The sequence below is a fragment of the Achroia grisella genome, unplaced genomic scaffold, assembly GCF_030625045.1.
Source record: "Achroia grisella isolate CSIRO2021 unplaced genomic scaffold, CSIRO_AGI_Agris_v1 utg1360, whole genome shotgun sequence".
NCBI classification, from domain to species: domain Eukaryota; kingdom Metazoa; phylum Arthropoda; class Insecta; order Lepidoptera; family Pyralidae; genus Achroia; species Achroia grisella.
The window spans coordinates 1,871,819-1,884,472 of NW_026712626.1; the positions used below are offsets into that span (position 1 = coordinate 1,871,819).

Consider the following 12,654-nt stretch of genomic DNA (forward strand, 5'->3'; position numbering starts at 1 on the left):
CCAAATTGTATATAAAATAATAATTCTTAGTTATATTATAAATTCGAAAGTAACTCTGTCTGTCTGTCGCGCTTTCAAGCCAGCACTACTAAAGCGATTTTAATAAAATATTGTACAAAGTCTAAGACCCTGAGAAACGATATAGGCTTTTTAATGAGAAAAAAGGGTTGAAAGAGGAGATGAAAGGTTGTATGGAAGTATCGTCGTTTTAAAAGGTAGAATCTTGAAACTTATTTTTTAGACTGTTGATTAAATATAAATAAATATGACATTCAAAGTTTGTAAAAACTTTACGCTTAAGTGGGTAAAATAAAATAGGGGATGAAAGTCTGTATGGAAATTCGTCATTTTTGAAGTTAGAACGATGAAACTTTTTTCTTTGATATTTTATAATTAGTCTAAATAATTTAAAATGCTATCCAAGGATTCCAAGGTCACTATTTCACGCGGACGAAATCGCGGGTAGAGCTAGTGATTATAAACAATAAATGTTAATAATGAATCGTTAAACAAGTACGTAACAATAACATAAGTTCTCATTTTTCATTTACATTATTTGATCAACTGGAAAATATTCACTTTATGTTTTTCAATACAATTTTATATATTAACCAATTCTGAAAAGCTTTTGATGTTTCTTTTTGTTATTGATTTTTTACCGACTTCAAAAAAAGTCTATCAATTTTAATTCAATTGTTATGGAATATGTGATGCATTGAATATGTTTGCAGATTTTTACCAAATGATAATGTTGACGGCCTCCCTAGTCTAGCGGTTCAACACATATAGGTTATTTCCGGTAGTTGCAGGTTCGATTCCTCGCTCGGTACAAACAATTGTATGCGTGAATATAATTGTTTGTACTTGCAAGTACGTTGTCGGCCTTTTAAGAGGGAATAAGCTCTTTTCTTGAAGGTTTCAATATTGCGGGAAGTTGATTCCACAATGTAGTTGTGCGTGGAAAAAAGAGTTATTAAAAAGTTGACAAGGTCGCCTATTCAAATTCAAATTCAAAAATCATTTATTCATGTAGGAACTTTTAGCCGCTTATGAACGTAAAATTTTTACATTCTAATTTTATTTTTTTTCCCTACTTATCTATTATCCCTACCTATTTATAGCACTATGGACCCACATCATCAAGTAACACCCGTTGTTTACATGATGACGCATGTTTTGCCAAACAGGTATGTGTTGTTGACATCATCATCATTATCAGCCCACTGCAGTCCACTTCTGGACAAAGGCCTCTCCCAAGGCACGCCATTGGACTTGATCTTCAGCCGATCTCTTCCAGTTATTACCCGCAACCTTACGTATGTACCACCCACCTAGCTGCGAGGCGTCCTACATACGTCTACTTCAACGAGCATCAGTTCTGCGACAGATATGACCAGCCGACTCCACTTCAACTTTCAAATATGAACAGCTACGTCTGTGTCCTTAGTTCTCTGGCGAATTACTTCGTCTCGGAGCTCATTGAGTGACTTTGAGTTGGTGGACCAGTCGTATCGTCAGTGCCCACGTTTCGCCTCCGTACGTCATAACGTGTGTTACACTGTGTACTGTAATTTCAGTACCCCTCACCCCTTAATCGAAACTCGGCAAGAAAAAGCAAGAAGAAAAGTTCGGCACAGAGGCATGGGCATACGAACTCCGCCGCATCTCTATCCCCCAATCTATATGGTCCAAGGTGCTTGCCTTGAAGGAGGCAGCGCCCCATTCAAATGGGCGCGGAGACATGTGCGCCCATATGATCTGCAATTGAGTAGGGCGAAATAGGACGCCCTAAAAATTAGATGGGGCCTGCCCTATACCATCTACAAGGCGTGTTATCACCGTCGGAGCCGCGGTAGAATGCTGACACGATCTTGCAACTCCGGCGATAGCGCTCGTAGGTACAACATGATGTTTTTTAATGTGTAAGAATCCCACACATACCATAGTCACCCCTCATATCAGGCTTCTCGACCAAATACTCCAATAGATTACTGCTATTGAGTAAAAGCAACATATGCATGATGACTAGGGCCCTCACAGGACACTGCAAATTGAACAAGCATATGGCTAAGCTAGGCCTATGCACGACAAGTATCTGCAGATTCTGCCAAACTGAAGAGGAAACGCCGCTTCACATCCTATGTGGTTGTAGCCCACTCATGCATAAACGAAATATCTCCTTTGGAAAGTTTACACTCTTTCCCGAGGAGATAAAAACGATCGCTCCTAAGAATATCCTTCAATTCTTGTCCCTGACGGGTCTAGGTAGCGAACTCTGAAAAGGGCGAGCACAATAGATCTATGTAGGTCGCAGTGCTACAGGTGCTACACATCTGACAATAGCCCAAACAACCCAATAAAAAAAAAAAAATAGTCACCCCTCTGGCATGGGGAGTGTCTTTTGAAGATTTTCCAAATTATAAAAAATAAAAAAAGGTGAGACTGACGACTCGTAACTCCTGCAATTGGGCTCGTAACTACACCGTGTTTTAACATAGAAGCCCACACTTCCCGGCGGAGAGAGAGACTTTTATAAAATTTTCCCCACGACAAAAAACGACCAAAAATAAGGTACATCGTGTGGTTTTATAATGGGCAATGATTCCACACACGACCTTCGATATCCCTCCAGCGGAAGGTGATTCTTTTGAAGATTTTTCCACATGATAAAATTAAATAAAAAAAAGGTAAGGCCCAACTTTGAATAAAATCTACTCCTGGCATCAATTTATAAAAAAATAAACATTATTATAATAAATATATAAAAATAATTACAAGAAAATATGTAATGTATTTTTATTATCGTATTTATATCGTCTTTACTTATTTTAAAATAAATATACATAGGTATTTCGTATTATTTTATACTCATTAGACACGGTAGAGTATTTTATTTTTATTAGTTCAAGTGCATTCTTAGTCATAAATAAGTATTAAGGGGAATAATAATAATTGTCTAACTTGTAAAGACTGTAAAATATATAAATATACAAATTAAATTAAGATATCTTTATTCATGTATTCCTATATTTTGGTATTCTTAAGCTACCGACACATCAGTTTAAAATTTTGTAGTCAATAAATGAATTAATTAATATTAACTAACTGTGCTCGCTCACCTGCGTTAAATTTCATTATAACATGTGCTATTCTGATGTATAAACTATATTACTTTTGAAGTTTCATCAAAATCGGTTCAGTAGTCATCCATACGTAGAAACTTTCGCGTTCATAATATTATTAACATTAAGATAGATTTAATAATAATAATAAACACACACTACACAGGAGTGTGGTCCTACATATCCTCCTATTACAGACTCTTATGATATGTCAAATCTACCGTCAGTTCGGAATGATATCGAGATGAGAAGAACTGACAAGAAACTCAGCTCGTATTTTTTTCAAATAATAGTGGAACATGTTTATAATAAATACAGTAACTCATGAATACAAATGTTTATACCATGCGAGGAATCGAAGAAGCGACCGTCGTACCTGCTATACATCATTCTGGTTGAGATACAAAATGAGATATTCTCTTTAATTGAACACAAAAATTGTGTAAACAAAATGTAATATATAAATTACAACTCGCAGTAATATTTTTACTAAACCCGTATTAGTACAAATCCATACATTATATACGTATAAAAAATGTATAAATATATTACAATAATTTTCATTCTGTTCTTCATCTACAACAGTTGTAATGGAGATGGTAATCGTAAGTTATTATCGTTTATTACTTGATGGCCTCGGTGGTGCAGCGGTTTAACACACAGCCTTACTTCCGATGGTCGCGGTTCGATTCCTCGCACGGTACAAATAATTTGTATTCATAAGTATGTTTGTTTGTATCTAAGTTATTTTCTAAGTATATTATGTATGTATTTACAAAAATGAAATGTATCATGATCTACTTAGCTTGGGTCTAGATGGCGTTGCGTGAATTGTCCAAAGATATCTATCTATCTACCTTTTTTTGCAGAAGACATATGCTCGCTGCCATTAGATAGGGGTTCGTGTACTGGAAGTTTCGTGAGGTAAAACAATCTATATTTTTTAACAAACTCCATCGAAAGTAGAGTGTACATATTGATTCTTTTTTATAAACTTGCAACCAAATTTCATTTACATAATATTAACAGATCTTTTACAGGAATGAGTATTAAATTCTACAATACAATACCATAAGAAATTTTTTTTTCTATCTTATTTTATTATTAAGAAATACTTATTGAATAAAGTAAACGATTATATTACTCTGTAATTACGTCCTGTATCTGTAAATAATTATTAACAGACGACCTTGTATAGCTTTAGTTGTTTAGACAGGCATTTTTTTTATACCATTATAGTGGCAAACAAGCATACGGCCCATGTAATGGTAGAGGGTTACCGTAGCCTATGGACGCCTGAAACACCAGGAGTGTTACGTACGTATTGCCGACTTTAAGATATTATTGATAATTTTCGGTGTTGTAAATATACATAGACATATAAATATAAATAGACATATAAACTGCTTGGACGATAAGTTATTCAGTTTACATATTTACTGAGCAAAGCCTACTCACTAAACGATTATTTGAATGACGAGCGAGCATAGCAATAGTTGTTCATGCACAGGATTTTCATTTAATGTTAGACATAGACACCTATATAAATTCCTATACATCTAAATATATATTAGGTGTACAACTTTGCTTCCGCCGTTTTGAAATAGATGGCTGTAGCGGTAAGTGGTAGTCGAAATAAATAGATCGTAGATGTCATACAATAAGCTTAGGTATTTGTAAACATAACGCCATCGAAATATTAGTCGATTTGTGTCTGCATCACAAAGTTATTCTCTACTAAACATGTCAGCTTACCAGCCAAATTCTCGTCATTTGCGGGAGGTTTTAATTTTCTGCTTTAATATGAAGAAATCTGCGGCTGAGGCTTATCGAATGCTCTCAAATGCCTATAATGAGGCAGCTATTAGTGAAAGAACGTGCCGAGAGTGGTTTCAACGCTTCAAGAACAATGATTTTGACGTCGAAGACCAGCATGGCGGTGGAAGAGAGAAGGTTTTCGAAGATGCAAAATTAGAGGCATTACTTGATCAAGACTCGTGTCAAACGCAACAAGAATTGGCAGGATCATTGGGAGTGATCAACAAGCCATTTTAAAACGCCTGAAAGTCATGGGAATGATTCAAAAACAAAGAAATTGGGTGCCGTACGAATCGAAGCCGAGAGATGTTGAACGGCGTTTGTTTGCTTGTGAACAGCTGCTTGCAAAGCAAAGACGGAAGGGATTTCTGCATCGCATTGTAACTGGGGACGAAAAATGGGTTCATTACGATAATCCTAAGCACAGAAAACCATGAGGATATCCCGGCCATGCTTCCAGGTCGACGGCCAAACCGAATATTTACGGTTCCAAGGCTATGCTCAGTATTTGATGGGATCAGCTCGGCGTAGTGCATTATGAGTTGTTATAACCGACTAAAACGATCACAGGCGATAGTTATCGAACGCAATTAATGCGTTTTAGCCTGGCATTAAAAGACAAACGGCCGCAATACAACCAGAGACATGATAAAGTGATTTTACAACCTGACAATACTCGACTCGATGTTGCGAAGTGGTCAAGACATACTTAGAAACGTTGAAATCGGAAATCCTACCCCACCCGCCGTATTCTCCAGACCTTGCTCCCTCAGACTATCACTTGCTTTGATCAATGGCACCCGGCCTGGCTGACCAGCACTTCCATTCTTATGAAAAAGTATAAAATTCTATCGATTCGTGGATCGCTTCAAAAGATGACCAGTTTTTTTCAACTCGGGATTCGTACGCTGCCTGAAAGATGGGAGAAAGTAGTGGCCAGCGATGGACAATACTTTGAATTATAAATATATAACCAGTTTTTTACAATAAAGCCTCGAATTTCGGAAAAAAAAACGGCGGAAGCAAAGTTGTACACCTAATATAATTCAAAGTATAATTCAAATGACTGACATAGTGATCTATCAACGCACAGTCCAAACCACTGGACGGATCGGGCTGAAATTTGGCATGCAGGTAGATGTTATGACGTAGGCATCCGCTAAGAAAGGATTTTGATTAATTCTACTCCCAAGGGGATAAAATTGAGAGTGGGGATCAATTTTAAACCGATCGGGCTGAGATTTTGCATGCATAAAGCTACTATGACGTAGACATAAAGGGATAAATTAACGCGAGCGAAGCCGCGGCCAAAAGACAGTTGTAAAAAAACTGGCTTTTAAAGAAAAAGTTATTCAATTGAGTTTCTTGCCAGTTCTTCTCAATTGGATCTATATACCGAACTGGATGGTAGGGAAAAAAAATATAATGTGAAACTTGACGTTCATAAGGGGCTAAAATGTCCTACATGGATAAATGATTTTTGAATTTGAATTTGAACATATAAAAAAATTACAATTTTAAAATAAAACAGTTGAGTTTCTTTCTAGTCGTGGATAGATACACTCATGTGTTGCTATTTCATAAAACTACGATGCTTCGAGTTTAGCTTTTTCAACAATATCGACATTTTTTGTTTGTGTATATGATAATGGAATGGTGCACCCACCTGCGCTAACGGTTTACGCTGGCGGGGCACCAGTGGAGGATGATAAGATGATCATGAGGTCAGGTCAGTTAGCCCATCGTGACAAATCCACCAAGAATTTATCACGATAGTTTCCAGGGGGAACCGCGTGGAGGCGACCTAATATGGTACATGGTTATAGTTACTATTTCCCATTACTAACAATCCCCTTCCCCTTGTTAGTTGACAAAGCCTCTGACCACCCCAACTGTCATAACAGTCGTGATTGTATGTTTTGTTCTTTTTCAGATACGGCTATGTTGAAGGTCAAGGTTGCATCGAGTTCTCTTACGGCGGCTGTAACGGAAATGAAAATAATTTTGAGTTCCTATCAGCATGTAAACTCGCTTGCGGCGACTAACCTACAAACATATTTATTACTGGCTGTACACGCGACTTCGTCCGCGTGGAATTTAACTTTATTTTTCTAAAATAAAAGAAACGCTTCTGTCAATATTACAAACAAACACTCCAATTTTATTTATATATATAGATTTCCCATTAGCTGTCTGTCTAAGACGTTAGGTGTTGTTATTTATAAATGTATGCAACTTCATTTTGCTATATGTATCTAAATATATATAACTCAAAGGTGACTGACTGACATAGTGATCTATCAACGCACAGCCCAAACCACTGGACGGATCGGGCTGAAATTTGGCATGAAGGTAGATGTTATGACGTAGGCATCCGCTAAGAAAGGATTTTGATTCATTCTACCCCCAAGAGGATAAAAAAAGGGGATGAAAGTTTGTATGAAACTTTGTCAATTTTAAACCGATCGGGCTGAGACTTTGTATACATAAAGCTACTATGACGTAGGCATCCCCTAAGAAAGGATTATGATAAATTCCACCCCTAAAGGGATAAAATAGGGGATGAAAGATTGTATGAAACTACTGTAAAGTCGCAAAAACTATACCTAATAATAATACTTCTTAACGCGAGCGAAGCCGCGGGCGAAAACTAGTTGTATTATATAACTTTTAAAAAAGAACACAGAACACTAATTTTAAATTTGTCATTCTGAGCTGTATCATTGGAGAGAAAATAGAAGCACTTCAAACCCGCGGAAGGACTTATGGAGCGGTTGACGAATACGACTTTAGTCTAATGGCGGCTGCCAGAGGTTCGAACCTGATTCAGGGGGTTGTAAGGGGATCGTAGGGTAAAGAACGTGATGTGTAAAGGTAGCTATTGATGTAAAATACCCGAGGGGCAGATTACTAAGTGAAATAGCTAAATTTGAGTGTGCTCCTATCTTTAATATTATATATTATTTTAACTAACAAATACAGGATTATTCAATCTACTACCAACAGCAGATTTCTCTATACTTATGGTATGTAGGTATATAACGTAAACAAACTGGTGAAAACAAACATTTTGATTCTGTACTAACTAAGCCTGAGGTTTCATCCGGCGTGAAATTTATAGCCTATATGTTATTCTGATATATAAACTATATGATTGTAACGTTCCATCGAAATCCGTTCAATAGTTTTTGCGTAAAAGAGTAATTTATAATATTAATATTAATAAGATATACAATATTGTATATGTTTAAAGAAACGCCTATTAAATAAATATAGCAATAATGACAAACACCAACTTGCATAAAAATATATTTGGAAGGATTCATTTTATAAACCACTTCGGATTAAAATTGCTAGTAAAATGTACTTGTTTTGTATTTATATATCTTTATCGCTAATATTATATATGTAAAATTGAATTTGTTACTTTATTATCTACCTCTTAGACTTTATAACTCAATTAATTGTTAGAGACCTTAGTACCTTCCTTTTTCCTTACAATATCACGGATAGAAGTAAGTATCAAATAAAATAAAAGTTGAATGAAATCTTACAAACAATATTTAGCAGTTATATTTTTTTAATCAATGGATAAATCCCCGAACATAATAGAATAGAATAGAGAATTATTAATTCAAATAAACTTACACTGAAGCACTTTTGAATAGTCATCACAATTTTTTTTTAAATACCGCTCATTAGGAAAGCTTGTTGCTCTTTTAAATAATGTAGTTGTAACTTTACATTTTTTTACATTTACAGGCAGTACTCGGACTTCCTGTAAAATCGTCTGCCTGTAAAGTCGAATTTGGGAAATAATTTCTTAGGTGATGTACCATTACCTAAGAAATGATTTCCCAAAATTCCTGAAGAATCAGAGACAAAACCGCGGGAAACGCTCTGTTACGAATGTAATGACAACAGACGTCACATCAAAGACCAATTATAGTAATTGACGTCACATAATTCCCTTTATGGATGGAGTAGGCGTTGCAGACGCGATACAATTTCGTCGAAAACAACTTCTTTGACAACTCACTCACGAAAGAGATAATAATAATGTATTGATGCCCTCAGTGGCCTGACAGTTTTGCAAACACACTCTTTAATTTTGATGGGCGCATGTTTGATTCCTCGCACGGTGAAAACATTTGGCTGGAACACGTCAAAACGTCCTAGCTCTCACCTGTAAGGTACCTAACCAAATCTATTTTTTTAATCTACCACAGTGGCAAACAAGCATTCGGCCCATCTAATGGTAAATGGTTACTGTAGCCTGAAACACCAGTGATGTCATATGCGCGTTGCCGACCCTTAAGAAACCTGAATACACCGTTCTTGAAAACCCCGGCTGTAGTCTCGTGAGAAAACCTCGGTAGGTAGTTCATTGCACAATCTAAGTGTACCCGGGAGGAAAGTATCTAAGTACTAACAATGATACTTAATATCTCTAAGAAAGTTCATATTCGACAGTCGACACATAAAATAACATAAGATACAGGGTGCTATAGGGTGTAACAGTTTTGTATGAAGAAAAAAAGCGGGTAAAACGACGGCTATAGTTTACTAGTTACATAATATTTTAGGCTGCTGCCCCACCCTGAGCCTATAGCTAACTACGCCTATGGGTATGATTATTTGCTTTATAGAAATACGTACAGTAAAAATGTATTTATTTCCATCAGTTGTCTAGTAATCATAACACAAGCTTTGATTAGTTTGGGACAAGATGGCGCCTCATCTTGGAGTTTTTAGTGAGTAAGAGTATTACAGTACCTGCTTGCGTGATTCACCAAAAACTCACGTTGGTTTCCAGGAATGTATGACAAATAATGGTTTACAGCTTCAACCCACTTGAGGGAACGTGAATAAAAATAATAGAAAAATAGAAATGGCGACTGTCTGTGCGGTGGTTACGTGGGAAGTATTTAATAAATACATTTGGAACTTTTAAAATTTTGTCTTTAATATCTTTTATTTTATCTTTTTAATCCTTAGGACTCATTTGGCACGAAGACAAAGATAAAATATTAAAGATTTATAATATATATTTATATTTATAAACTAATTTATTTAAATCAGCAACTCCGAAAATTATTGCACGTTCTCCTTGTGATGAGATAGTTTTCCGAATGAGGAGTCGATAAAAAAAATAAGTAAATGCCTAATGTGAGTTTACTTAAATAAATTATTTTGTATTCTATTCTATCTCGTTATCCATAGGATTCTACTGTTGCCCATGATTTTTTTTATCAGACTACTCCAATACTGTTAGTCGCAGCTGACCTTTACAGCTTCACTGGACGATAGGGTGCGAGTGCAGATGGCACTCTCAACCCGCGGAAGGAATTATGGAGCGGCTGAAGGCCAACTCCCACCTGACGGATACGACTTTAGTCTGAGTGCACCGCTAGGGGTTCGAACCTCGGCTCAGGTTGTCGTAATTTCGATCACCGTTCGAATTGGACGGGGGATCGATCGGAGGGGGCGAGGGGACAGTTGTATGGATTGCTATAATTTGTCTAATTATGTCATAAGGCGAATATAACTTTCCCGCCTTATTGCCACCATCTTGTCTTCCATTGCTTACATAAAAACACTAAAAGTGGCGCGTCTGCTACATTTATTTGTATTCTAACTTCTAAAAGATTGTTCAAATGACCTTTACTAAGTGTAATTAAATAAAATTAGATCGACTACACTGTTTTATGTCAACAAAATTGGATTATACACCTTCGAGTCACTGCTGCGGACTCTGATAATATAAACTTAATCTTATAATGAAAAGGTCAACCGTACCCTGTAATTTTACTGTCATCTTCTTTATTGTTTGTCTAACAATATAATATTGTTGAACGAGAGAACTTTTTAAGTAAATTTAACGAAATGTCTATTGGCACATTGTTTTTACGTGTGTCAAAGAATTTATTCAATGCATAACCTATAATAATTATATGTGCCAGTAATTCCAATGACACATTTGTTTTAATTTAATTATTGATTAATTAGAATGATAAATATAAAAAATTACACGCCTGTATACAGGCTGAATACACTGGAAACATACAATATATTTAATCTAAATATATATAACTCAAAGGTGACTGACATAGTGATCTATCAACGTACAGCCCAAACCACTGGACGGATTGGGCTGAAATTTGGCATGCAGGTAGATGTTAAAACGTAGTCATCCCCTAAGAAAGGATTTTGATAAATTCCACCCCTAAAGGGATAAATTAACGCGAGCGAAGCCGCGAGCAAAAGCTAGTAGTGTATATACCTATAAGCACTGTATTCTGTAAATAAATGATTTGATTTGAGTCTGTAACAGATTACAAAATAAGCTGATTAAGCAGATATAGGTGTGACATACTCACGCAGAAGACATAATAAAGTGTCGTTTATATTTATATCTTAACAAGTCATTATCCGTGACTTCATCTACGTTTTTGAGATACTATAGCCTATCTATATGTATCCTATAAGACCATCCTCATGGTATAATGTATCTGCACCTCAAATTATATTATTGAGATTGCTTCAAAAACCTTGTTGCACTTCTTTAAAGGTAACGAAAAGACAAACCGACATATTTTCGCATTTATAATATTAATATGGATATGCACTATTGTGTGTGTATATGTACATATTGTGTTTATGAAAATATTCATAGTAGAATATATTTTTTTCATAAGATTATTAAGGCGATGACATCCTGGTAGTATTATAACGCTATCCATCGCACAGTATCGACAACCACCGTTAACCGTGGAATAAATATAATTTGAAAAACTAAGTATAACCAGAGACCCTCTCCGATCGATCCCCCGTCCAATTCGAACGGTGATCGAAATCGCCCCCTATCGACCAGTGAAGCTGTAAAGGCCATCTGCGGCCGATAGCATTGGAGTAGTCCGAAAAGAAATATATAACCTGAGACGATGATAATTTATTAGTGATGTTGATTTTATTAGTTCAATCTTAAAAAATTTATCCGTTTGTCTTTGTTAAAATTTTTTTTTAATTTATAAACTGCTGAACGGAATTAGGATGACATTTCTACAGAATCATCATATAGGTCATAATATAGGCTAAAAGCTGAGAATAATATTATAGTTTTTGTGATAGATTTGAATTTATAGCGGGTTTAATTTCGGGTGTAACTAGGGGTAGTAAATCACTAGGCACTAAATGTAAATTTTCATTTGATATATATGTAACATTTTGCCGCAGTTCATTTCATTAATACATCGAAATCCGTATCACAATAGGGGTAGATATAGACTCAATAACAGTCGGAATTTGATCGTCAGTGGAGAAGGTGGAAACGCTTCATTTAGCATTGGTCAGGTTTCCGCACTGATTTATTTGCAGTCTCACGGAATTAAACAAAATAATATAAATTCATTAAGTATTTTAATTTGACTCAAAACGCACCGGTCCGCAACGCATCGCATCTCGTTAATAGTAGTTGTTGGTCGGTATCCACCTTAAGTGTATTCCAATAATAATATACTGTAATAATAAATGGCATTGATGTCGGAAAAATAAAACGTTGTTGTCTTTTATCAAGAATAGACAATCACATATGGGTTCGGTATGTTAATATGGAACAAAAACGTTCTATAGTTATTTTCCAATGTTTGATCAGCTGACAAAGTACTTTATTTTTTTTTAACCAACTTAAAATAAGGGCAATACTAATTTTTTC

General features: G+C 35.7%; 2 protein-coding genes across 2 annotated transcripts in view; one reads left to right on the top strand and one right to left on the bottom strand.

Annotated features, from left to right (window-relative positions):
- LOC131855287 (ITG-like peptide) overlaps window positions 1–12,654 on the bottom strand; it is a 60,315-nt gene that overhangs the window by 32,167 nt on the left and 15,494 nt on the right. The window lies entirely within an intron of this gene.
- LOC131855288 (hemolymph trypsin inhibitor B-like) lies at window positions 3,658–6,985 on the top strand. Its single transcript, XM_059206540.1, has 3 exons — window positions 3,658–3,721; window positions 3,992–4,046; window positions 6,874–6,985. Exons 1-3 carry the CDS (start codon window positions 3,658–3,660, stop codon window positions 6,983–6,985), a joined length of 231 nt encoding a protein of 76 aa, XP_059062523.1.